At 35.5% G+C, this 27,681-nt stretch overlaps 4 protein-coding genes and 1 long non-coding RNA gene across 8 annotated transcripts in view; 3 read left to right on the forward strand and 2 right to left on the reverse strand.

The window, feature by feature from the left end:
* Positions 1-12,755, forward strand: part of LOC126910965 (uncharacterized) — a 104,388-nt gene extending 91,633 nt beyond the window's left edge. Inside the window, exon 2 of the long non-coding RNA XR_007705565.1 lies at positions 10,966-12,755. This is a non-coding gene — a long non-coding RNA (uncharacterized LOC126910965). The remainder of the gene's footprint in view (positions 1-10,965) is intronic.
* LOC118273743 (SET domain-containing protein SmydA-8) lies at positions 62-16,701 on the reverse strand. Of its 2 annotated transcripts, none has more exons than XM_035590891.2 (3): positions 15,194-16,701; positions 1,020-1,183; positions 62-567 (listed from the first exon to the last, which is right to left on the reverse strand). In XM_035590891.2, the coding sequence occupies exons 1-3, from the start codon at positions 16,368-16,370 to the stop codon at positions 412-414; spliced, it is 1,497 nt and encodes a 498-aa protein (XP_035446784.2). In that variant the 5' UTR covers positions 16,371-16,701; the 3' UTR covers positions 62-411. The 2 variants fall into 2 exon arrangements, with proteins under 2 accessions (XP_035446784.2, XP_035446785.2); XM_035590892.2 differs by lacking the exon at positions 15,194-16,701 and adding an exon at positions 6,793-8,218.
* Positions 16,702-17,209: 508 nt separating this feature from the next.
* Positions 17,210-19,309, forward strand: LOC118273749 (visual pigment-like receptor peropsin). Its single transcript, XM_035590900.2, has 7 exons — positions 17,210-17,626; positions 17,755-17,917; positions 18,001-18,128; positions 18,203-18,425; positions 18,524-18,608; positions 18,693-18,839; positions 19,028-19,309. The coding sequence occupies exons 1-7, from the start codon at positions 17,530-17,532 to the stop codon at positions 19,157-19,159; spliced, it is 975 nt and encodes a 324-aa protein (XP_035446793.2). The 5' UTR covers positions 17,210-17,529; the 3' UTR covers positions 19,160-19,309.
* A 202-nt stretch (positions 19,310-19,511) lies between these two features.
* Positions 19,512-27,322, forward strand: LOC118273751 (rhodopsin, GQ-coupled-like). Its single transcript, XM_035590903.2, has 7 exons — positions 19,512-19,714; positions 19,805-19,970; positions 20,324-20,454; positions 20,544-20,760; positions 21,092-21,167; positions 23,721-23,870; positions 25,498-27,322. The coding sequence occupies exons 1-7, from the start codon at positions 19,636-19,638 to the stop codon at positions 25,612-25,614; spliced, it is 936 nt and encodes a 311-aa protein (XP_035446796.2). The 5' UTR covers positions 19,512-19,635; the 3' UTR covers positions 25,615-27,322.
* The window catches only part of LOC118273740 (monocarboxylate transporter 12), a 45,419-nt gene continuing 44,109 nt past the window's right edge, over positions 26,372-27,681 (reverse strand). For all 3 annotated transcript variants that reach the window (XM_035590884.2, XM_035590883.2, XM_035590882.2), the window contains exon 7: positions 26,372-27,664. In XM_035590884.2, the coding sequence (XP_035446777.1) occupies positions 27,510-27,664 (155 nt within the window). In that variant the 3' untranslated portion in view covers positions 26,372-27,509. The remainder of the gene's footprint in view (positions 27,665-27,681) is intronic.

The following is a 27,681-nucleotide window of genomic DNA, read 5'->3' on the forward strand; positions in this document are numbered from 1 at the left end:
AAAAGAAATGTTATAACAAAAGGAAAACTTTTATTATAAAAGTTATATTTAATAAAACTCATTTTAAAATATACATTTCATTTTATTTTTTGACGGGAAAGATTTAAGTAGAGGGTAGCACCTTATATTGATCCCTTTTAGGTCAATGAAAATGAATATAAAAATGGTAAGTAATAAAGGTAGGTACTAACTGAAAGTTGTAATTTCAAAAGTAAGTTTTTGTCAAGCTTATTCCTTCTGAAATCATTACATTTTTTTTAATTGCTTAACTCAAATCTGAATTAGATTTGATCATAATTTTATTAACATTTCTTAAATTAATTTCAAAATGTGTTTACGTTTTATTACTTAAGTATAAGAATATAGGTAAGATAAACTTAGGTTAATTGTCTATCACATTTACAGCACTTATTAAGCATCGAGGATGAAGAATCTTTCTTCTTGGGGTTTATCACAGCCTGGACCAAGATAGCGACGCCTCAGCTCTAGGTCTGGTGGCGCGGAAATGTCGCCTTGGAGTATATGATAGGCTTGTTCTATGGTGCTCTCAATTTCAGCTTTGATTTCCTGTAACATAAATGTTTATTATTTATTTATAAATCACATAAAAGATTCTTTTTTATGGATTAAAACGGCAGGTAGGTACCACCTGATGGTATGCAATAAAGCGCCACCCATGGACACTCGCAATACCAGAGGAGACTCAGGGGCGTTGGCGGCCGGTCTTTTAAAAAGGAATAATAGCCTTTTCTTGGTTGAAGGTTTCTTGGTGTAAGGAAATACCGGTGACGACAGCTCAATCAATATCGGAAACTCATCAAAATGAATAAACATGGACAGCTCATTCCACAATTTTGTTGTGTGAAGCAAAAGTTTCGTAAGAAGCGCACAGTCGTGGCCTGCCAACCATCTATATGATGGGGGTGGAAGTGCTGTCTTTTGTTGTGCTCGTTATCATAGGTATAAGCTGGGTAAGGTACCTATATGGGCTATATGTAAAAAAAGAAGATATTTCTTACCTCATACAGGTCTGGCGAGCGCCTGGCGCGCTCTGCTAGCACGGCGTGCAGGTGGTACAGCAACAGGCCTCGCAGGTGCGCGTCGCCCACGCCCAGCGCCGCCACCGTGCGCAGCGTGCCGCGGCACAGGCTCTCTTTCAGAGATAGGCGAGACTCCGACAGCTCTGAAATATTCAGATATTTACATGAACGTAAGTTTAAAATCAAATTAGGTGTAGGAGAAAATAAAAGGTAGTTTGATATTGTATTGAATGTGGGAAGTAAGTAATTGCATAGAACCTGTTAGTAAACATCGCCAAATAGGCACTAAACAATTAGGTAAGTATCTATTTTACACCCACTTTTTACCAGTTATGAGCACATAAGAACCTAATCGTTTGACCGAACTAAGTACCTGGGATGAGAAGAGTATATACTCTATCTCTAAGAAGAGTAGGTATAAATCTTTTCACCCAATAATTTGGAATCGAACCCAAAGCCTCTATTCCTATTAGCTTGCACTAGCTCGGAACTGCGCTTTGTTGTAAGTAACTCGGTTATCATTATAGGTATACGTGCGCTCATTAATTGAATTCTTGTAAAGACGTTCTAGGGTCTTATTAAACAGTTGTAATACTTATAGCTACGACTATTATGATAGGTAGGCGCTGTTTGTCGACCTACACGACATCATACAAGAATAAATGATGTAACTTCCCAGAGAGGTATTTCAAAATGAACCCACGGAACAATAAGGTAACTTCTGTGAAAAGTATTTCATTTAACAATTGTTTTTAAAATAATGGACGTAACTGACTAACTAATCGATTCTCAATAGGTACAATCTTGGCGAAGAAATAGAAATAGTTGGCAGTATAGAAATTGCAGACCTTCATCGATAGGTGTAACGGCACAACGCCAAGTCCGACGCTCGATGTGAATGCTGAGTAGCAGTTTTAAGGGCACTCATATCTGGCATGTCCTATTTAACGCCACATATATGGAATAATAGGTTCATATACAAGGCACAAGTCTACACACTCACAGGCAGCGCTCAGATGCAGTCCGTTATCAACGCTAAAATATTTAATAACGTTTCCGACGTGTTTGGCAGTGACGAGCGGATAAAATAAGTTGGGCGTTATATTTAATAATTAGAGGTACTAACGGTACAGGTAGGCAGATCCACCTGGTGACGACGTGAGGACGAGCGTTCCTAGCGGCGGCGCCCATGTCAATTGGCGGCCAATCGTACTACTACTGCCCCTCACGATAATATCGTCCCCGATTTTATTCACTTGTTGCGTAGTAGTCGTCGCATGCCGCACACCACACGTTATTCTGAACTCACAATGAAATGCTAACTAGGTACATTCGACACGAGCCTTTAGAGTTTTACGTATTTGCTTTTACGGAATGACGCAGTTACAAATGCGCGTATAATATATAAGGAACGTAATTATGTATGTACGTATATAATAACTCTTCATGTTACTCCTAAAATAGATGACATAGCTAAAATATTTCTTACTGAAACATGTTTAGTTTACTAAAACGCGTAGTTCTATGCGTTGACGCATTATTAGTACAAACAGAAGTGCTGGAGTGTTTATTCTCTTAAATGGAATATGAAGAATAATTAACTATCTAAGTACCTACCAAGATTATAACATTATTATAATATAATAAAAGTACCTATATGTACTTAACTTTTATTCGGTACTGTTTTAGTAACGTATTTATTTTTTAAATAAACGTTGCCCTGTAGTGCGTGTGACCCCTCGTCCCTATACCTAAGTAGAGTAATTTAGTATAGAATTAGACACTTAATTAAAGTTAATCATAAAATTCATTCGTCTCCCCATTTGCCCCCGAAGTTTCCTCATTGCGACCCTGCCAGGATTATAGGTTGTACACACACTACAACCCCCACACTACGATTTTCTCTTGTGTTGTGGGTGCGTTTACAAACATATAAGTTCACATATAGGTAAGTACATGATGCCCAGACCTGGATCAACAATTTGTGGATCATCACACAGTGTTGCTCCATATGGGAATCGATTCCGCTACACGTTGCGTGGCAACCGGTTGCCCAGGAACCGCACCAACCGTGCAGATATAATTTTATTATGTATGTGACTCAATATAATATTTTACTGAAACAGTCTGTAAATATTATAATATTCAGGCAATATAAGCACATAAAGCAGTGGTAAAAGTTACTCAATGTATGTAATTTTCCATGTTGTTTCCTGATAAACAGTTGCTAATTATATGTATTTTGCAAAGCATACATAACTGGCAGGAGTACCAGTGTGTGTGCTATCTGCCCCGAATGTTCAGCAGCCGTGACGTATTCATTCGAACGCGATGTTACGAGTACCTGCGTCACACATTGCGTTTTCATTGCAATATGCAGTGCAAAGATAAATGAATCGGGAAAGGCAAATCGAACTAAAATAAGGATATTTGCCACTGGACTACAAAAAATCTTAATTGCGTATTTAATCAAGTCATTACACGATGTACAAATTAGGAAATCGATTTCTATTTAGATACATTTGCTGTGAAATTTATCTAAATAAATAAATAAGGACTAAAATAGTTCCTATGTAATATACAAACGTACCCGATATTGTTACCTAATAGTGTTTTACAACGTGACTTTAATAAAGTTCTCGTAAGACAATGGAAACAAGAAGAAATGACGTAAGAAATGATTTCGAACACGTTTTTTTATTTTATCAACGAATTAATTAGCGCCTTTCCTTATTTATTTTCATCTTAAAAATTACAAAAAGAATTTAAATTAAGCAACAATAATGGATTTTAATTACCATTGTACATTTTTGTCTCTGTTAATGCGCCATTTTGTGTTGTAATTATATTGTGGTATAAAATTATTTCAATTAATGCCCATTAATTATGCGGTTAGTTGGTGTCCGACATGGGTTGATGAGTCAAACGTAAATAGGTAGAGTTGAAAACTTATTTTCACAACGAATTAATTTAGGTAGATCCTATTTGAAGTATCTACAAATTACATTTATTATCTGTTGTAAGACTAACGACCGGTATTAATAAACAATTTCATCGGAAATCTTTGGATTAAGATTGATCTTTTGACACTAGTTCAGTAAGGCCCATAGCACTGAACAACGAGATGATAACTAGACTGCCTAGTTGTTGTTGTTGTTGTTGACAATGATTTTTACATAATTTCTTAACCGTTGAATAAGAATTTCTTAATAGAAATAGGTAATAATATACCTTATCATAGGGGCATTTATTAGGACTACGCAAATGACTCGTCAGGTAGATGGATTAAGTAAAGATTAAGAACCTTTTCCATATTAAAATCATCAATGTAAGTTCAATAACATCAAAGTCATTGGTCGTGTTGAGTTATTTGTCATTTGTTAAATACATTTAATACACGATCTCAACCGAATCAAAACATTGGCATTGTTCCATGGCGAAAACAACATTGTATGGACACAATAATTTTACTTTCATGGAAGAGAAAAGAGGTTTCATTTCTTGAATTTTTTTAATAGAATCTGTAGTTAAATATTGAGCGTAATATTCGTGTATATGACCAGACATATCAATTTGATGTATTGTATTAAGATGCACATTATTTTTAAGGCCATAGTAAATAATTTGCACTCCATAGATTGAGGTTTTTAACTTTATAGGTATTTACCTGTTTGCGATAAAACCTCATGAGTCAAAGATTAGGTGAAGTATATTGGAAGTAGATTATAGATATAATTTCGATTTTGTAATCATTTAACAAAATGCGCGAACGGAGATTGAAAGTTATGCGTAGCAGCGTAGCATAGCAATAAGATATGTTTCTAATATATTATCACAGTTAAGTAGCCTATCAATGAAATGTATTGTAAATATTTAATACTAAATGTATATTGTTAAAAGGAACCTTGACATAGTGGATACCGCAGCTTGTCCTAGAAACATTATACAGCGCAGTTGGTTTCACTCATAATATTTATGCGCGTGTCTGTTTGTTACACGCGTTAAACTTTACAAAACGTTTGTTTCAATTATCCACTCATTAACTGAGTTAATAATAAAATTTTAACTCATCACATTAATAAACTAGTACTCTCAGATCATAATGATACCTATAGTTTAGCCTCTCTCCGTTGAGTTAGTAGGTTGGGCAAAAATGATTGGAGTTTTCGATATCTTCTCATTAATTGTCCTTACTATTGTTGGTTGGTATTATATCACCATAGGTTTACTCCTGTCTGTTGTAGTATTTAAGGAAGTTACATTTACGATATGAGATAAAGTGACGAAAACTTGCTTACAAAGGGTTTTGTTCCCATCCCTAAGCTCTTTGCTGCGGACTACCTAGCGGGTTTACCGGGGCCGGGGCTCTAAAATCAGGAGTAGGAACGGGGAGATTCTTAGTCAGTCAAGAGTCTGACATTCCCTCTCGCCTCCTGCAAGGCGGGAGAAGTCATCGGATGATTTTTCCTCCTTAAAAAATCCGTAACCTCTTTGGGAAACGCCTGTCCTCTTAATTAATGATAATAATAACTAAGGTAAGGATTGTATTTTCCATATCCTTCTTAGTGTATACGTTTCAGTAATTAGCTTTTCCATTTCACCTTGAGAACTCAATAAGTTGATAAAAACCGTTAGAAGCTATTGCGTTAAAACGATTCTGACGTTTGATGAAAACAAATGATATACTCCTAGTCTGTTGGTTCATGTTCCGTTATAAATAGTAGTATGTTGGCGGATGAACAAATAAATTAATGTTTTATTTCTTTTTTTAGTGGCTGAATAGGCGCCTGGTATGATACAAATGAAAAAATCACTGAACAATGTAAATTGTGTTCTAAAACTATAGTGTTTAGATTTATAGGAAAAAGTAAAAGTAAGGGAATAAGAGTTATAATTTTTCCTTAATTTATTATTGGTGATAGGCACCTAACGTAATACAAAAATTGAAAACCGATAAGTCCTATAAAATCCCGCGTAACTAAGATCGAACTCATACTACTTGTAAAAATAAAAAACTACTTTTCACATGTCACATGAAACTATGACTTCTTTTAAAGGATCATTAGCCTGTTCGTCCCACTGTGGGCCAAAGGCATGTATTTTAATCCTGATATTTCTTTAAAGCTTTGTTTGTGAAAATCTATTTTACCGCTTTACTAACGGATTTTTCACCAATTCAATGCAGTAGTTTTAATAAAAAGATTGACATAACTAATAATAGTGTAATATAAAATATTCGGTAACTAGATAGTAAGTAATATACAAATACCAGCACACTAACTATACCAACTAATATTATGTTCGTTTATTTCAAGCTCCGAGATAGTTAATTGCAGTAATTTTGCAGAATGACACATTTTGTGCGTTGATTAATTCGTTTCGCAGTTATCTGATAATTTTGTAGATGACTTTCAAAGATATAGAATTAGTTGTAGGTTTTAGAGGTTGATATGAAGTTACAAAATTATCTATCTAGAGTGTATCAGTCATGCAGTCTATATGAAAGTTTAAAGGTAAATACTATTAAGATTTTACTTCTATGGAATATGAAGCTGTGAAATACATTTTTTTTAAGCGAAGTCAATTTAATCAGCTTTGTAGTTCTGTTACGATAACTTAGTATGTAATAAATAATAGAGATATATAATAAGAATAATTAGTACGTTTTTGAGATTTTGGTTTAGGCATTGGTTATACAGGTTTTTTAATAATGTGAGACATCCAATGCTAAGTAATTGTATTTATAAAATACCGTTAAGCTTCAGTCCTTCAGTGAATCCGATTTTCAGTGCTAATCTCAATCTCAAATCGATGAAAATATGATTAGAGTAGGGGATGAAATTAGCTAATCTTGCTAAGATAGGCGCTTCCAGGCGGAATTGATCATCAAGGTCCAGAGACCCAACCAAACTTCCAAGAATGCCCTGTATCATACTTATTTTATCACATGGAACTCTGGTAGCACAGTTATCACAACACCACTCCCCTCTTGGGTCTAAAGGCGACATCGGAAGCAGGATCCCCACACATTCTTTGTTAAAACACTTCAATGCTGACAGCTTTGTGCCCATCTCTGTATTGTCCTTACACCTTTCACACTTGCACCAGAAATGTTTTGTTTTATAGAGTTGACATCGTCTCGCAGGAGTACAGAGCAGAAGTCCTGTGTAGCACGTCAGGATCTCATCACCAGCTGCAATATCTCTTGTAGCGTAAACAGCCATTGTGAAGTCACGGTGGAACACATTCCTAGTGTTTGGCACACAACTGTGATTTAAGAACGCTGATAAAGGATATAACCCGCGTAAGGCAATTTTTCTCTCTTGAGGATTGTTAGCAATTCTAAAGGAATTTATCTTAATAATCGAGTGAATAAAATGTATGAAAGAAACCTGCTCCTCTGGTATCACATATTTTGCGCACAACTCCTCAAGTTCTTCGAATTTCGCATCAATATTGCAGTTTTGTAAGAGAGATAACATTAACTTTTGTTCTTCGGACAACAATAAGAACCGCAAATAAATTTGCATTTGCGCTAGTACTTTGCTGTAGTTATCACTATCTGGTTGCGGTTTCCAATTGCTTGTTATGAAGTTACATTCGGCTCTATGTTGTACTGATGTGTTGCATTCTTCGGAACAAGTAATTTGGGAACATCGTTCACATGCGGAGCAGGTAGCACTGACTCGGTAACAGACGGAGCAGTAAGTGTCTCCAGCAAGGTCGGCCCGTGGAGCAACGACGAGAGGCTTGTTCTTGAAGATAAGAGTTCCTTTCTTGATTGATTGAGTTGCGAATAATCCTCTGCCGCCGAGATTGGACCGTTTGATTACCCATAGCGGCTGTGTAGGGTCCTCAAGGTACGCTGTTAGCAGCAGTGTTTCGTTCGCGGCCAGATGCGCCATGTTTCAGCTGGTGCTGGAGTCTTAGTGCGCTGGAAGCCATGGTGGGTGTCGCGCGCCGCGGCTGACTGACGCCGCCGATCCACCGCCTCCGATGTACATGACCCGCTATGAAAATAGCCACTGGAAATAATAAATCTCATCTGTTCCATGGAGCCAGGTCACGTGTCGAATCTGACGTAATATACGTCGGTTAAACGATTTATGTTTAGTTTACTAGTGCACGCTGCGACCTAAAATCCGATTCAGAATGTTGAGTATCAATAAAAGCGTTCAAATGGACGGCAAATGTTGGATTGAGCGGTTAAAAGCTTTTCGTGAACGCGAATGGAATCCATGGTTAGTCAAACGGTGTTGGTAGAAAATATAGTTTATTGTGTAACCGACTATTTAAGTTATTCATGGCATTTTAAAACTGACATCACAATTTATACTGCTTGTCTAAATAAATGAGATGTTATTTTTTATAGTCTGGTTCCCTACGCATGTCAACACTATCTGTCTGTCATAGGGCTGAAAGTATATGTTACCGTCACAGTTTCAGGGTTTTTATAGCAGTGAAACATATTTGATTAATGCCCTACCATTTTGTTACGAAATTTTGATTTAGTCGACGTTCACGTTGTTCTCATTTTGGACTGAAGGAAAACAACATTAGATATTTATCCAGCAATCAACAGCTTCTTAGATTATAAGTGTGGTTTCTTTACCTGAGTATCCCAAAGAAACCTAAACCACAAGTATCAAACCTATGAAGCTTCTTAGGGTTTAAAAATTATGACAGGGTATTTCCTTTCAGTAGGGAACTACTTAAATGCTTCCTTACAATGTGACTAATAAATCTTATTCATGACCGATTTGTCATTTGAGTTAACAGCCTACGAGGCTTACAGGAAAATTGTGCTACGCCTTGCGAACTATGCGCTACAAACTATGAGCTACGTGCTTCGAACTATTATTTCTCTGTAAGTTAAGTGTAAAGTTAGGCCTTCCTTATAGATATAGGGCTGGGCATGGAATGGCAAGGAATTTGGCTTTACATGAAATTGCTTTTTGACTGTGCAAAATAGATGGACACATCTTGGCAACATTTTATAAGAAAATGTGTTTGTTGGATTTCCTTTTTCTTCGTAGATTCGCTCTCATATCTCTCAATCATATTGCACAGGTTGATTGACAAAAAATAAAAAAAAAACCCTTATGGAATCGAAATATACAAGAGTTATAATATTATTCGGAAGTATTTATAGGTAATACAAGTATTATAATGTAGTGAGACATAAATTCTGACACGGTAAACAATATATTGAATACTAGCTTCCGCCCGCGACTCCGTCCGCGCGGATGTCGGTCTCGCGTGGAAGTTTTATTTCTCCATTTTGAGTAACTCTGACAATGCATCTTATAAATTATTGGACCCAAATACGGCGAGGCCCATAATAATTAAGGAGATCCCTCTATTGAGCTACTGCTGTTGAGCTCGCGTTCTGTAGAATAAAACTGAAAAATAATGATTTTTTCAACGTATTTTTCCAGAATAAAAAGTATCCTATTTTATGCCCAGGATAGTAAGGTATAATTATACCAAGTTTCATCGAAATCGAACCGTTAGTTTTCTCGTGATGCCTGAAATTATATAGGTACAGAATTGACTCTTCTACAGATTTATTATAATAATAGCTTTTGCCCGCGACTTCGTTCGCGTGGAATAGTGACTTCCGGCAAATTTTTGGTTTTAACCACATAGTTCCCGATCTCGCGGAATCTCTTCAAAAATGAGATGTGGAAGATATTCCAGGGAACTCTTCAAAAATCAACATAATGAGCTATGCGTTTGAATTTAATAGATGTATACTCACTTAGGGCATTGAAAAAATAGTTTAAAAACGGACTTAAACTAACTTAAAACTAAAGAAGCTACGAATTACGAATTTATAACAATTAAAAAAGAAACTATATTACAACCTATCCTCTATGCTATAATAACCAAGCTTAAACTAAATAATTTAAAAGAAACGACTTAAATCTAATCTAATAAAAAAAAAAATAGACTTACAATTTTATTAAAAAAACTAACTACAGTAACTACTAATAATCGATATCAAACTAAACCTACGTTAAATAGTTTAACCAAAAAACCAGGAAAACCCAACAAATAAACTTATTAATTGACAAATACAACGAAACCAATTTAGAATATACGAAACAGCAGGACCACTACAGACAAATAATCATACGACTGATAATACACTTTTTCTACGATAGTACCGAAGCGCTCGGCCGATACCCAACCAAATGAATGTAACGAAACCATAGCGCGATCTATTTCGATCCCAACGCCATCTATCGAGGATAAAGACAACTTGGATTACAGTAGAACTCCAATTATCTGAACTCCGACTATCCGAATCGCCGATTATCCGAATCACAAAAATTGTCAAAAAAAGTCTAAGCGCGCTATTTTCTCCCCCCCCCCGCGAAGCCAGTGTTTGTCAAGTCTTGACTTGACTTGTCTTAACTTGCCGTTGTGCCTACGCTGACTTCCCCGCAATTTAATTCAATAAAAAAATAGTGCAATATCAAAACGTAGCTTTTATTCTCTTCAATGGCAATTTTTTTGAAAAAATCCGATTATCAGAATATTTGATTATCCGAATGGGTCCCGGTCCCCATTAATTCGGATAATTGGAGTTCTACTGTATTTATTTATACTCCGTTCGGGCATTTTCTTTGTACTAAAAGTTTAATTATATTGATATTAAAAGTTTAATTATATTGATATTATTTTTTCATACCTTTTTACTATTTATTTACTTTTTTTCGATGAATTAAAACAATAACATGAACCGAAGTCGTGTAACGATCGACATAGAATTATTTATAAATAATTTATTTCTTATTTTTATTTTTTGATTTTTGAAATAAAAATATATCTATGTCCTTTCTTAGGTTCTAAACTATATCTGTACCAAATTTTAACCAAATCCGTCAAATAGTTGCGGAGATTAATGGTATAAGCATAGAATGTTCGACGTGATTCTTTAATTTGACATAACTTTTTTATTTATGAACCGATTGACATGAAACAAACACTAAATGTAAATTTAAGCATCCCACAATATATTCGTGAAAACCGCATCCAACTCGAATCAGCCGTTTCTGAGATTAGCGCGCACAGACGAACAGACAAACAGACAAACAGACAAACAGACAAACAGACAAACAGACAAACAGACAAAAAAAAAGTTAATTACATTTTTGGGTTCGACATCGACATAACAATAACCCCTGCTATTTTTTTTATTTTTATTTTCAATGTACAGACAGCACTTTTCTACGATTTTATTATATGTATAGACTAGCTTTTGCCCGCGACTTCGTTCGCGTGGAATAGTGACTTCCGGCAAATTTTTGGTTTTAACCACATAGTTCCCGATCTTGCGGGATCTCTTCAAAAATGAGATGTGGAAGATATTCCAGGGAACTCTTCAAAAATCAACATAATGAGCTCTGCGTTTGAATTTAATAGATGTATACTCACTTAGGGCATTGAAAAAATAGTTTAAAAACGGACTTAAACTAACTTAAAACTAAAGAAAGCTACGAATTACGAATTTATAACAATTAAAAAAGAAACTATATTACAACCTATCCTCTATGCTATAATAACCAAGCTTAAACTAAATAATTTAAAAGAAACGACTTAAATCTAATCTAATTAATTTATAAATTAGACTTACAATTTTATTAAAAAAACTAACTACAGTAACTACTAATAATCGATATCAAACTAAACCTACGTTAAATAGTTTAACCAGAAAACCAGGAAAACCCAACAAATAAACTTATTAATTGACAAATACAACGAAACCAATTTAGAATATACGAAACAGCAGGACCACTACAGACAAATAATCATACGACTGATAATACAGTTTTTCTACGATAGTACCGAAGCGCTCGGCCGATACCCAACCAAATGAATGTAACGAAACCATAGCGCGATCTATTTCGATCCCAACGCCATCTATCGAGGATAAAGACAACTTGGATTATTTATTTATACTCCGTTCGGGCATTTTCTTTGTACTAAAAGTTTAATTATATTGATATTATTTTTTTCATACCTTTTTACTATTTATTTACTTTTTTTCGATGAATTAAAACAATAACATGAACCGAAGTCGTGTAACGATCGACATAGAATTATCTATAGGTACTCCGTTAGAGCATTTTCTTTGTACTAAATGTTTTATTATATTGATATTATTTTTTTCATACCTTTTTACTATTTATTTACTTTTTTTCGATGAATTAAAACAATAACATGAACCGAAGTCGTGTAACGATCGACATAGAATTATTTATGAATAATTTATTTCTTATTTTTATTTTTTGATTTTTGAAATAAAAATATATCTATGTCCTTTCTAAGGTTCTAAACTATATCTGTACCAAATTTCAACCAAATCCGTCAAATAGTTGCGGAGATTAATGGTATAAGCATAGAATGTTCGACGTGATTCTTTAATTTGACATAACTTTTTTATTTATGAACCGATTGACATGAAACAAACACTAAATGTAAATTTAAGCATCCCACAATATATTCGTGAAAACCGCATCCAACTCGGATCAGCCGTTTCTGAGATTAGCGCGCACAGACGAACAGACAAACAGACAAAAAAAAAGTTAATTACATTTTTGGGTTCGACATCGACATAACAATAACCCCTGCTATTTTTTTTATTTTTATTTTCAATGTACAGACAGCACTTTTCTACGATTTTATTATATGTATAGATAGATGTAATTGGACCTTTAGCGTTCTGCTGACTTTAAACTAACGAGGTAGTTTAGTTTTTCGCAAACTATTACAACGTTTCCAATTTACCTACGTTTAAGTGAGTTTATGTTTCGAAATCTATAAATATAAGTAGTACTGTAATTGTACTGTACACTGTTTTACATCAATGTTGGGATATTCACCAGGATGTTTACATTATTAGCCATAGTCGGTGGTAGCCGCTTTATACTCAGACTGACATACGATATTTATTAATCAGATTTCCTGTATCTACTGATTGGTTAATACTCGTACGCAAGTTCTAAGACAATATGTGTTGTCTTTGGGTTTGGTATCAGGACACTGTGACATTCAGATCTTGAGTGTAAAAATGGAATTATACTATGCTCATTAGGTAGTTACCTATACTTCATGGTTGGCGTAGTGAGAGTTGTTGTATTTCCATACGAAACAATTCTTTGTTCGATTTACCATTTCATTTTCTGGGTCTGTATATGTTTGATTGTTTGTATATATGTAAAATTAGACCTACGATAGAGGAAGACATCCTACTGCAAATTATTTTTTGGCCGTTTACTATCGATGTTTCACGTTTAAGATTCACAAACAAGTATTAGATTACTTATCCAATATTTATACCGAGTCTGATTTTTAAGCCAGTAGATCTGTTTATGCTCTCACACCTTTTATACCCGTAAACATTAATAAAAATAGAATCTACAAGCTATTTAACTCAGGAACGTAGTCAAATATATATGGAGATGAACAGTAAATATTTGAAGAGGTCTCAGTGCAGCTGCACTTAGGAGCGGAGAACTACCTATATATAGTCTAATAGCTTGCTAAGACGCTTTATGTCGCTGTTATCACGTAATTGCTTAGATCCTTGTTATCCTTTAGTTCTACTGTTATGCAATGCAAATGGCCATGGAGATTGGTTAAACTTCCTTATTTAAAAATGCGAGCAGGTATTGTAGGTATTTATCTAATAACTAGTTGATCCGGCAAACTTCGTATCGCGTCAAACATTTTTTCACACGTAAAACCACAGCGTAAAACCTCCCCTAGACTTACACAAATAATTTAAGACCAAAATTAACTAAATCCAAAACGGCTGGACCGTATTAGGGTTTTCTAACGACCAGTAATTGATTCTTATATATACATAGATACTTAAGCTTTTCTCTTTGAGTATTTTATAAATATTGAGTAAAAAGAGGTTAACAGAATGCCTGCGTAGTTACTCAGTACCTGAATGTTCTGATTAAAGATTTACTCTAAACACAAGTGTTAATTTTAGGTTTGGGATTGGCTATGATGCGCAGGAGGAATTTATGAAAAGTATCTATGATTCGGAGAAGAAAATTACATTGCGGCTCTTATGAGGAATAGTTGCAAATATTCTTCTTGTAACGGGAAGTCATAGAGTAAAGAGCTTTAATTAATATCAATGTTTATTTATTGTTACTATTAATGTTCCTATTACTATGATTGACATCGAACTTGTCCCTATTAAACTTATGTCGACTTATTTTAAGACTGCCATCGGTCAGTCTGTATGGCGCGGCTTCACAGAGTTTGTTGCGCGTGGCTGTAGGCAAAACGCGGCCCACGGTTGCAGTCATTGCTGGGTGGGTAATGGGTTCGATTTAAGTGTCGCACAAAATACAATTATTTTAATTGCGATTTTTTTTAAGTGAACTTTATCTAATTTAAAGTAGGTAAAATTATGCTGAAGGTGGTTTGATGTTTTATAATATTATTTTTAAACCAAGCAAAATGATAATAGTGCCTGACGATTCGCTACCAAGGAAAACAAGGGATCGTTTTTTTTAGTGGTAGACAAACTAATCAATGTTGACTCTTCTTTCCATTCTCTAATTTGTGACTTAGTAACTATTATCACTAACATAAAAAATATGTAATACATTATGTGTGCCAATTCAGATGCATTGCGTTTCAGTGACGTAAACTCTTAGGTAACAGGTACTTTAGCTGCCCGCTGTACACTTGTACAGGTAACTACGGGACGAGAGGTAGGCGCGAACAGTTTCCATTTATAGAACAATGTCTGACGTGTAATAGGAAATGACGCATGGTCGTGAGAGCAATGTTGCCTGTACCTGACTAGAATATAATTACTGCAGAACTAAGTACCGGTGAGCTCTCAGTCTTTATCAGAACGGTTGAAAGAACAATCGAGGGCTCCGGTCTGACGTCACCCAACTACCACAGATATTGCTAACATATTTCTATTCAATGTGCTTTAGGAGGTAATCACTTCAATGCCAACCACGATGTTTCAAAACACACGAGATAGCGATAAACTATATCTCAGTATCTATCAGATTATTCGGATTGATCTTAACCCAAAAATGAATGATCTTTGGTTTTTTATAAATCAAAATGTTTGTTGATAAATCAGCTGAAGAAATATTGCTTACCATGCCAGCGATATCCCTCAGCTTCCCCAAACGCCACTATGAGACGACACTGAAGATCGATCACGATTTGATTCGTTTTCGGGATGTATTTTGTTATTCTATCAACTAGGAAGCTTTCTAAATCTCCTACATTATCAAAGTTTAATGTCCCCATGAGACTACCAAGAGCCCCCTGTATGGCACAAATGTTTTTATTAGGCACACGCATTTCACATTCCAAACAACGCCAAGCACTCGATGTTTTAAGAGGATCTATCGGTAGTAAGTATCCATGGCACTGATTCGAGAAACATTTCAGAGCTCCAAGAAGAGTTCCTCGTTCGGTGGGATCTGAACAACGATCACATTTACATAGAAAGTGTTTTGTTTTATACAGGTATACCCGACGAGCCGGCGTTCCCCACAAAATTCCAGTGTAACATGAAAATATCTCAGTTCCCGCTCGTATAGGCTTCACAGCTTTAACCGTCATTTGTAGGTCACTATTAAAGTAGTATCTCGTGTTTGGTACGCAATTGTGATTCATCAATCCTGACACAGGATACAATCCGCGCATGCTCATTTCCTTTTTACCGTACGGAGTGGCTATTTGGAACGCATTAGTGTCTAGTGCACAACAAGCCAAAATCATCAGCTGTTCTTCCTCCTCCGGTATTTCATAGTATGGCTTCAATTTGCGAACTTCAGATCCGTGTACTGGTGCGTCGCTGTGGGCCTGCATACAACTCATTAACACTTTTTGGTCATTGGTTAACATAAGGGCTCGTATTGGAGTTAATGCGCGAGACAGTACGTTGTCATCGGCATCCTCGACTGGTTTCTTGAGGTTCCAACGACAAATAATTGAACAGTCATTAAAATGAACATCACTATTTTGACATTGTTCTGAGCACAACAACAATGAGCACTTTGAACATTTGTAAAATGAATCACTGTCTAGCTTAGCACACACCGTACATCCTTGCTCCACGCTGGAACTAGCTCGCGGTCCATAGATGAGAGGTCGGTCCACGAACAACACTTCTCCAGGCATTATATCTTCGGTAGCGATAAGGCCACGGCCACTTAAGGGCGACTCGTTGATGGCCCATTTACATGTATATTGTGTGCCGTCGATGTAGTCGCACAGTCCGAGGTGTTCCTTCACCATTTGTGACAATTGCTCCAACGACAACATCCTGCCGCGACCCGTCCGATGACGGCACTGCACTGCGCGCTCAATGCGAATATACAAATCAGCGAGTTTGATAACAACTAGGCAATGATCGGATATAAGTATAACATCGCCAAAAACGTACTCGGTCTTCTCCGCAATTAACTGAGTCTGATATAAGTGTGCCGGCCGCGTGGAGTACGTTTACGGACCTGACGTATTCTTCACGGGCGTTGCCAAGCCAATAACGTATAGATTATCAGGTAATTTACGTACTAGCTTCGTTCGCTCGACGTTCTCGTATCACACGACTCCGCGGATACCTGAGCTCGTCCTACAAACGTGTGAAAGACGAAGACGTGACATCTGGGAAGAACTCAAATGCCTATGGTATAAATATAGGTCTGGTTGATCACTATTTTTAAATCGGTGGGAAATGAAATATATTAGGAGCTCAGTGTTGAGGTTAAATATATTTACCAAACATCTGCGTTGGCGTTCTCGTTAGGTAATGAACGAATTGTAATTATTTAAAAAAAGTTTTTGAAAACTAAAAAGAAGTTGTAGTAATCAAATAAGACATTAGATAGGATTATGTTAAATTATTTGATATTGTTATCCACTTATTTATTGACTGCATAAACTATGATGCCAACAAAAATATGTAATCACAATATACGAATTGTTTACTTTGGAATATTCTACGAGAGTTTGCATCGTAAACGTTTATGAGATACTAAATAACTGACATACATATTAAATGATTATAATAGTGCTATTTGTGCCGTTCCAGTCAGCAATATTTCTTTTTGTCTCGACTCATCATTTCAAAACATTTTGTACCTTTACATGCAATGTCAACAAACTCTATAAAGAGTTATAGCAATGCTTCGACAAGTATTTTAGCCTGTTCACGGTAGCAGGACATAGGCACGTTCACGCCCTCGATGGCGCACACAAAGTGGCGTCAGCGAATGTAACTAAATCCACTCCTTTTGTTGTAGTAAGTCCCTACGAGGTGGTTCGACAACCTGACCAGTCTCTGTAACCACTTGAACTACGTGGACGTTTATGTGTTTATGAAAAAGTAATCTAAATGCCCAATACAAATTGCTATCACCCCGCGAACTCTATCCACGGTGCCTGACCCGCAGTGAACACAGACAGTGCTCGTTCCTCAGAGATGCAAAACTTGTTTGATGATCTTGAAGATGACTGCCCGTGGTATTACTTCGATAGTTCTTACAAACTGCTTCTGGGAGCTTGCCTTTTCATATTCGGTTGGTTATTAAATTAGTTGCCCCACGAATCGTAATTCTGGACATGAAACAAGTCGCAATCCATAAATTTTGGAGAAGTGTATGTGTATTTGCATTAAATTATGTTAATGTGGGTCATAATTCAATAGGTGTGTTCGGGGTGCTGCTCAACGGTTGGCTTTTTGCCACATTCATCCACAGTCACCTGCTTGTATATAGGAGTCATATTCTGGTACTTAATTTGTGCACAGCGTCACTTGGCCGAAATCTCGTTGGATTTCCATTTGCTGGATCATCAGCAATAGCAAAAAGGTAAATATAATCTACGTTTAATATTTTACTCAACTTTCGCATTTGCCAATTGTGTTATCAAAGTGAAACTAATGTTGTTTTAGATGGCTTTTTGGTTCCTCGTGCTGTCAACTATTTGCATTTCTGAATCAATTCTTTGGTGTCTTTCAAATAACTGCATTGTTTGTGGCAGTTTTCGAGCGGTATTTACTAGCAAAGTTCTACAGACGTGGTATGTAAAACGAATATCATTTATGTGGCATTATAGATAATGAAATCTATTCCCAAGTATAATTTATGTTACAGAGAGATCATTGTATGCACGATTTTATTGGTCATTAGTGGCTGTCAGTTGGTGTAATTCTGTTATATTTGCAACGCCACCTTTATTTGGATATGGAAAATACTCTTGTGATGCTACTGGAACCACTTGCACCTTCCTCTGGCCATCATCGTCTTCTGGAGCAAAGCACATAGGATACAGTATACCTTATATACTAATATGTGGAGTAGCACCGGTTATTGCTATGTAAGTGGAAAATGTTTTGAGAAATTCTTAAAGATGAATTAAAAGTGTCGTTTTAAGGAGGTTAAGTTAAATAACCAAGTGTTTCATATTGTTGGCAGATTTTGGTATATGGGGAAGGCTGTTCGATTGGAAAGGATATTTTACAAAGGGGAACAACAGAAGGAACAAACAAGACTAACACAGGTGTCTATTTCTTACAAGGGAATTTATATGATTCATTTATTTTGGTTTTGCTATATTATTTATTGGATTTGTAATAAATTCCAGAGCCTTCACGCGATCTGTGTGGTTACTCTAGCACTATGGATCCCCGCAGCAATCTTGGTTGGTTGGCAATGGTTACCGTTACTTATATACGGCTACAGACCACACGTTCCACCTGCCTTGGTTTTGATTGCATCAATTTCTTCAGAGGTAAGATCTATGAAACACTAGCGACGAGTGTACCTATCTTTTTATACTGTTGATTTATTCCTTATTATCGACTTTGTCTTATATTGAACATTTTATGGCGGGATACCTAGAATGATGCTCAATAAAATCTAGGACCCTAGTTTTAAGTTTTCATTTTACTGTTTGAAAAACGTATAAATGAATTTCAGGCCGCAACCAGTGTACCAGTCCTATGTTTTCTTGCCGGTGACGAGAGAATCCGCGCTGCTCTCCTCGGACGCATGCGCAAACATTACGCCCTGCTGCAACCAGAACGAGCCAAGCGGTATAACAGAGCATAGCAAGAGGAAATACCCTTGCACATATACATGTCCACAGGGTCCCAATCAGAGCTCTCTCAATTGACGCTCTCCCAAGAAACGACCAGCGGTAGTACCTACGTGATGCTATAAAACAATTTTGTAAACATTTGATATGTATCCCTACGCTTATAATAAAAGTTTAAGTTACATAGTCTGTCTATTTCTACTCACATTTCTAACATTACTACTGCGTTGTCGTTTGTACTATAAGTACGTATGCTCATGTATAGCTCTGTCAAGTACTTGAATAGACAATGAGTGAAGCAGAGCGTGCAACAACTGGTGTTGTGGCTAAGATTCAAGATGCAACTTGAGATTCAGGTTTCATACTGATCAGGTTCACATTGAGTCTTACCATACCTCGTCTGATCTGCCTCGTCGTATAGTCCTTTCCACTTGCTCCTTCACGTTTCTGAGAGATCAGTTCTAGAAGTACTTTCACAGGATTACAAAAGATGGCCGAGGCTTGCGTGTGGAAAGACGTATTTAGTAATGACGAGAGAATCGTTTTGCAACGAGGTTACTTAATTACAGGTAAGGAAATGTTTCTTCTATTTAGCTTTAGTTTTATGACAAAAACAATATTATTTTCAAGTATTTTTAAATCTAGAATGATCTTTTCAGGGTTACTATCAGTGATATGTAGTTTCTGGTTAAGCGTGACCCTCCTATTTACTAACCTTCGATTTGATGATAGTTATCACAACTTGGCTAATTTCATCGTGGTAGCCTGTATCAGACGTGTTGTACCAATGTTCCTCCACCTGCCGTTTGTCAACTACATCGAGACGTGAGTTGGAAGAGAACAATGTATTTGCATCGAAAGATCTTTTGTTTATTCATTTATTCCTTCTGTCTGCCATTTGAATTGTGAAGGTCCCGGACCCTTTTGTAGTTAACATGGAAATTAGTCTGAAGCTAATTAATTGGATGTAGTACACAACTTTATGTACTGGCTTTATTTGTAGTCAATAGAGGTACTATTGACTACAAATAAAGCCAGTAAAATGAATTTGAGTAACCTAAAATCTACAGCTCTGTGGTATACTGAGTAGCTATTTAAGTATGAAGTGTGTTATTTTAATAGCCATTTAGTTAGTGTTACTAAAATTTGAAATACTGTTCATTATGTTCACATTACAGTTTGTACGGATTTCAAATATTCTCTTGTGAACTTTTTGCTTTCGTGGAGACGTTTTTGGCAGTGTTCGAGGTCGAACGCCTGACACACGTCTGCATTGAAAGATACGTTGTTTCAAAATACATTGCTAATGGTTAGTATGCTTTCGTTTTGCTTTATTGTTTCTTTATTGTTATAGTAAACAGTATTTACTTTATGTTCCTTATGTTCTCCGTTTTCAAGGTTGGCAGATACAAAAGAAACATTACTACTTATTTACATGCCTTTGCTTGTTCTTTTCTTGTCTGTATTCTATTCCACCGCTGTTTGGTCTTGGAAAGTATGGACATGATTTCGATTGTACATCATGCACCTTCGACATGGTACTACCAGAGACTTGGCAGAGATATTTCATTATCACTATTTTCTTTCTTCGAAGCGTCAAACCAGCCATTGTTATGTAAGTATGATAGAAGATACAGATACTAATTGCCATTCAATACAAGAACATGAATGTTGTTAACAATAAATTAGTGATCTAATTTGCTTTGGCATCGAGCTGCCTTGTGTAAATCTAACTAAATTGGAGAGGCTGCAAATAAGGCACATCTATTGAATGACAATAAGCATTTGGGAGAAGATAGTTTTGATCCAGAATGATAATTAGTAGAATTATACTTATCAGTATTGATTTTGTTTGAGAAAATACAATATCTTTCTAAAGACAAATTAATGTCATTAACAACCACAATGAAACCTCCACTTGAATTAATAAAATTAAAATATTTCAGGGTTATGATGCTTCTATGGGCTCGAGTATTGGAGAAAAAATGTCCGTGCTGTGTGAGGAATCAACATTTCTCTCGTGTGAGTCTCAAGTTGATGCTAGAAATAGTTTTGTCACTAAACCTGATTAATATATATTTTTTATGAAAAAGGATGTAAGCTAGCCGACTGGTCACTTGATCATAAATTATTAGTAGCCCTTATAGTGGTTTTTTATTTGACTAGAATTAAGATGTAGTTTTAGTAAAGAGACTGTTAGTTCGTATTTAGTTAAATTGTTACGTTCCTGTGTATAGTAACCTAACCAAATAAGGCCTATGCCCCAATAAAGCCTATTTTGAAAATTTCCCTCTTCCCGATTTCAAATGGTCGCCAAAGTTTGTAGAAGTGTGCATGCACATAACTTAACTAATTTAAGCATAGCAAGCAACCCGTGCCGCGATTATGTTGGAACCTACAGTCGAAAACAATCACGACGTGGAGCGCACTTTAGTTTTTATAAAATTCGAGTAGCGTAAACTGTTAGTATTTTTATATTTATACATTTAGCCATCTCCTCACATAACTGAAATAGCTATAATATCGGTGTATTTCATATACCGGTAAACTATGGCAACTTTACCAGACCCTTGGCAACTTTACCATACTATAGGTATTCAGTATAAACTCATTTATCTAAAAATCTACCCACTAGAATTCTGTTTCGTAATAGTAGTATTTTTTAGACATTAAAAGGAAATATTTACTATATTTTGCGTAGACGCAAGCCTGCTATTATGCCAGTAATGGCCGTCACAGTGTAGTGCGTGAAAATGTGCTAAAAGTTAGTAGTTCCTAAATTGTGCTCACAGAGCCTAAATTATTTGTCACAGGTGAGTGAAATTTTGATCTTGAATGTATAATATAGTTGGGATTACTGTTGTAATGTCAGCAATTGCTTTTTCTTTAATTTATTGATAAATAATCGCTTCGGTAATGTTGACACAGGTTAGGTAAAGTTGCCACGGCCTGCTTTGTGGCAACTTTACCTACAGAGGGTTGGCAATAAATGTTTTTTTCTTGTTTGTGTGTATGTAACCATTTTCAAATACCTAAATTTCCCAGCATAATAGTGAATATCCTGGATGATAAGTTATAATGTATTTAATAATACCTTTTGTTTTAGAGCCAAAATGGCTCACATGAAACAAAACCGCAGAAAACTCGGAGCTAGACAATATAAAAAGTATACGAAAGTAATGTTAAAATTAGCTATGTAGATAGTGAAGTCAAAAAATTAAAAAGCCAAAAGATTAAACATTATTTTGTAGCCTTTTTTTACAATTTTAAACATAAATACTAAAAATTTTAGAACTTAATTTAGTTTAAAAGGGAACAATATTTATGTCAGATATTTATCCTTTTTTTTACTTTAGGTTTAAGGTTTATATATTTTTTTAAATATACATGTCATAAAAATAATTCTCATTTTTTGACAACCCCGAGCGTAACAAATTATTTGTATGTAAATTACGATGAAACCCGTGGCAACTTTCCCGACTGTCTGTGTAGCCGTTATCTTTATAGATTTCCTTATTGTTTGCATTATAATACGAAGAGGTCCTAGATGCCCTCTGTACCTCAACAACTCTTTAATATGCAATACACGAAATACGGCGCGTAGGTAAAGTTGCCAAAAATTTGTATCTTTACCCATGTTGTTTTTTCCACTAAAGTAAGCGTTTGTATTAATGACGATTACGGTAAAGTGAGCCAGATAGACTACAATTCTAAATATATATCTATGCGTCTATATTTCGATTTTTGTTCCAAAATATGGTAAAGTTGCCATGTTTTACGGTATTGTTTACCTATGTACTAATTGCCTACAAAAAAAACGTGTACATGGCATAGTTGTTTTTCAGTAAATAGAAAACGGATCAAGCTTATGTCAAAAGGAAAGCCAATGGATCAAAAGATGGAAAACACTGTTAAAATGGTAGAAAGGGGTAAACGGGGTGAATAGATACAGAAAAAGGGTGAATGGATATCGGGATTCTTCATAGTATCTATTCAAACCTTGAATTCTGTTCATCCTGTTTTACCTGGTTGCAAGCCAGATATAACTTCCCAAGAAGTACGCAACTAAAGAGTGGTTCGACTACTCAAAAGCTAGTTCGGTCCTAAATTGTTAAGAACAAGAAGTTGTTTCATTGTTTTGACTGATGCTGGGGTGCCGATGACTTCAAAGATGTTACATGGGTATTGCATAATGAGAAACTCGTCAAGTCTGATGTATAATCAAATTAATGTAATAAGGTCTATTAATTTATTTATGACAAAGTTTTATTATAATTAAGAAGTTGAATACTTACTAGTTTTTATTGAGGCCTTATTAAGGCAAGGGTTCCCAATAAGGCCAAAGTGACACTTTAGTTATTTGTGTTTACAAAACTGTAATTTTTGTTTCTAAAGCTATTTTGATTCCATTATTACAAAGTTTAATAAATAAATATAAGATTTTAAAATAATCAGCGCATTGTCATTTTAAACCTAGAGCTAGGCGGTAATAAAAATGGTAGGCCTGCTTACCTTACATTTCATTTGAGAGAGACATATTAACAGAATTACTTAGTCATATTTTTTCAATTTCAGAGTGTTACAGTAATCACAATTGTGAATTTCCTATGCTGGACACCTATTGCAGCGATAAGAGGATATGTGGTGTTGTCCTTCTTAATACAAATGGAAGTACCGCCTCTACCGTCAGCAGTTTACATCACATGGGCCTTATGGATACACTGGGTACGTTCTGGTTTACGTATCTATCTTTAAATTCTTTAAATACCTGAGTCAGACAAACTATGTAGTATTGGAGATTTCAACTTCAAAATTATGGTGATTGCCTCTTATAAACTTAAGAAATCGGGATGACAGTGCCCACAATTTTACACTACCTATACATATATCTGTCTTATAGGGGTATGTATTGTACATATACATTGTACAATACATGATGTTAAATTAAATTCATCAACACCTTTCGACTCGACTATCAAACTTCATCTTTCAACCTATAATTACGAACTGGCGTCACTCGTATCTCGTTAATGAAGCTTCAAATAGTACGTACAAACGTACTTATCAAATTAATGTTGTATAATCATTATGAAGTCTGACGTAACATCTACAATTCACAAGATGCCAATTCATCTGTGACTCAGATGAAAATGGTGGCTGCCAAATAAATCGGTATCGTTCTATTAAACTCTTTGATAGTTAATGATCGATCTATATAGGCACGTGTTTCATTAAGATCGAGTCTTATGACTCCACTCTTAATTACGAAAGCGCCATTACACACTACATTCATTATGGCAATATCTTTGATTGTTAATTAAAAATGGTGGTTGGTAAGTAGGCGTACCTAATTAGAAGAAGTCTAGAGTAGTCTAATCATTAATATGAAATTTATAATTAATAAGTTATAAACTGACATGGTCACTAACAATAGTATTAGAACTCGAAACGGGATATTTAATAGAAAAACACGGTAAATATACCGTTTCGAGTTCTAATAAGTTATTTGGAACTGTAAAAAATACAGAGGGAAAAAGAGGCATGAAAACCCTTTCAAAAACATATCAGCGACATAAAAGAATTTATCCTAAACAATACGCAAAGAAAAATTACATAAGTACCTACATATGTAAACATTAACACGGTCGCATGTCGATTGTCAATCCCTTTCACCCTTTCAGCAAGTTGTTGACATATGTTCAGGCTCGCACAGGGGGGTGAACCAGTTCAGTATAATATGAACAAAAACCGGGTAAACCCGGTTACGCCCCCGACATGGCCCGGATGGAAAGCCTGGGGCAACCATGGAGGTTTTGAATTTCTATTTGTATGTACACATGTACCTATGTGTGTTATGTTAAATGTTTACACAAACATACATTTTCTTTATAATGTTCTGTTTTGTTTGCAAATATTGATATCAGTTTACGGGTTCAGCTTTGGAATATTAACATTGTTTGTATGATGTCAGAAATGTACGATTTTTTTAGTTTGAAAAGTCCCTTCCAAATCTGAATTTGTTAAATTTGTTAAGATAATTTTATGTTTTTGACACAATTTGTAGAGAGATTACCGTAATAGGTAGTCAACAGTCATGGCAATTTTTGAAGCTAATAGTTACCGTGCAAAATAATATTGTTTCGACATTCTCTAGTCTGACAATTTTGCTCGGTATTTGGTAATAGGCTCATTGAACTCAAAACTTAGCTGATGCATAATTGCTGTAGTGTCAAAAGATCTCTGGTTCTCTACTTATCCTATATTGTGGTTTATTAGGTCTCTATTACTTTCATCAATCATTTTTATGTTGATGTACATTGTACTTACAGTACTTACTTTGTATTTATTTCAGATTGCGCCTGCGCTGACTGTTATAGCACTGTTGCTGGTCGATGATCGTGTGCGCAACAAGATGTTCCACTTGCGAGATTATGAAGTTGAAAATGATAATAATAACAAGAGAGATTAAATTTATTCTAAATATGAAATGTATTTAGTTTTTACTAATATTATTTACATATCAAATGTCTACATCTGAAAATAAATAGGTATCTACAATCTTTAAAATCGTCCCCAACAGTTTGTTTGTACTGTATCTAGGTATCATTAATTAAGACTTGGTAAAACTTACATACATTATTAGATGGAATAAGAGTGAGTAAGAAATATATAATTCCAATGCTTTTTATTTTAGTTTACCAATTGTTCTTGAGCAGTCCAGTAAATTAGATATTATAACAAATTAACGCCACTTCTAAGTTCGATTTTGTAAAAAAATCGCTATCTTTACACTTTAGTTGTATGTGTTATTATGTTCATAAGTTTATGTCCTCGTACCAACGTAAGTGTAATGTGTATGGTACCATGTGCATTTATTTCTATAGGAATAAATAATGAAGGTCTACCGGCGAAGGTTTTATTGCATGTGACTATTGTAACAATTACCTACCTTTATACTCGATTTCCTTGATTCAAAGAGCCAAGTACCTACTCAGACAGTTATTCCTTTGAGTTGCTAAGGCTTTGCGTGATGAGAAACACAAGTTGTCGTGCACTAGATTGCTAAGTAGTAATTATAGAAATCAATAATGTTTGTAAAAATAATTGTCACATTTTTCCATTATGGCTTATGGCATATATTTTACCTTATGAAAATATACGTAGGTAATTAGATTAGAGATGTATGGCTAGGAGGTAAGGGTTACAGGATTAAAAACAAACGTCGAGACACTTTAAATATATTATAATTTTAGATATTTATGTATAGTATACATAATATAATAGTAACATTAAATAATGCGTGGAACCGTATTAAATACGATTACAAGATTGCCAACAATACAATACAAAGTGAAAAGATTTGTACGAAGAATATCAGCGCAGTCCAGTTACACAGTACATAAGTATGATACATTGTATGGTTAGATACCTAATTCAGTCGAAATGTACATTACTTGTATACTTTAGTGAAGGAAGATTATGAATCCAACCTAGTCCTAACCGAAAAATTATGCTACTGAACACAACGTGGAAATAATTCCTACTTAAAAAGAAAATAACAGTTGCCCAAGAAGTTAATGAGATGGCTGAAATATTAGGTAGTTGATCAATTACTTCTAAACTTGCAAAAAGCACAATATGCCTTTACTAGGTACTTCTGATGACATCACATCCTACCCACGATTGGTCCACAGTAAGGCCATGTATTATGGTCTAAGGTTGCACGCACACAGTACAGCACAGACTAGTCAATATTTATCCCAAGAAACTATTCACTTGTGTACTTCAATTCATTGATAGTGCTAAATAACAGCCAAATTTAATTTTATACATTTCTCCAAGAAAATTCGGTCTACTATCAACATTTTACAGTAATCCTATCTATACAATAAGATTAATTGTGTATTATACATAGATATATTTAGATTATACACCTTACTACTTATAGCTAATTAAATCGATCGGTTGCAGTTCATAGGAAACGTATTATAGCGGCACTTTAAATATTACAAGTTTTGATAAAACAAATTGATACAAAGATGAAAATAAACATTTATATTGCACCTTTATTTCTTATTATCTACGTATTCACAGATCACGCACGCACACAACACTTCCTCTGGAATGGGTTCGATAGTCGATATCGAAACGTTCGTCGCATTCATCCATCTCATCGATATTTACAAAGTCACAATCTTCATCATTTACATAATAATTATTTTTGTCACCTATTATTGTAGTGTTGTATACCCTGTTGGTGTAGGAGGAGCTGGAGGAGCTGGCGCAGGCCGAGCTGGCGCTGCGCGTGGAGGGGCTGCACAGCACGATGGCCGGGCAGGCGCGCGCGCGCACCGCCGCGTCCTGCTATATCTGCTCCAGCGCCGTGCTCTCCTCCCACCGCCTCTGCTGGCGCCTCTCGATCACCGGGATGAAGAACAATATCAGCCCACTCAATGATATTGTACCTCCGGCCACGTAAAAGCCCGGAGCGTAGGAATGGAGCGTATCAAACAGCCACCCTGTAAAACACAAAATA

The sequence above is a fragment of the Spodoptera frugiperda genome, chromosome 1 (genome assembly GCF_023101765.2).
Source record: "Spodoptera frugiperda isolate SF20-4 chromosome 1, AGI-APGP_CSIRO_Sfru_2.0, whole genome shotgun sequence".
Classification (NCBI taxonomy): Eukaryota; Metazoa; Arthropoda; class Insecta; order Lepidoptera; family Noctuidae; genus Spodoptera; species Spodoptera frugiperda.

Bases quoted from the DNA above. Each gene is read 5' to 3' on its own strand.
- LOC118273743 (XM_035590891.2), bottom strand. From the start codon at position 16,370: ATGTTGTCGTTGGAGCAATTGTCACAAATGGTGAAGGAACACCTCGGA. The intron at 1,184-15,193 runs GTAAGCAATATT...TGAATATTTCAG, and splicing joins TGAGGGATATCGCTGGCATG to AGCTGTCGGAGTCTCGCCTA. The intron at 568-1,019 runs GTAAGAAATATC...TTTATGTTACAG, and splicing joins GCTCGCCAGACCTGTATGAG to GAAATCAAAGCTGAAATTGA.
- LOC118273749 (XM_035590900.2), top strand. From the start codon at position 17,530: ATGCAAAACTTGTTTGATGATCTTGAAGATGACTGCCCGTGGTATTAC. The intron at 17,918-18,000 runs GTAAATATAATC...ATGTTGTTTTAG, and splicing joins TCATCAGCAATAGCAAAAAG to ATGGCTTTTTGGTTCCTCGT. The intron at 18,609-18,692 runs GTGTCTATTTCT...AATAAATTCCAG, and splicing joins AACAAACAAGACTAACACAG to AGCCTTCACGCGATCTGTGT.
- LOC118273751 (XM_035590903.2), top strand. From the start codon at position 19,636: ATGGCCGAGGCTTGCGTGTGGAAAGACGTATTTAGTAATGACGAGAGA. The intron at 19,715-19,804 runs GTAAGGAAATGT...TGATCTTTTCAG, and splicing joins ACGAGGTTACTTAATTACAG to GGTTACTATCAGTGATATGT. The intron at 20,761-21,091 runs GTAAGTATGATA...AAAATATTTCAG, and splicing joins GTCAAACCAGCCATTGTTAT to GGTTATGATGCTTCTATGGG.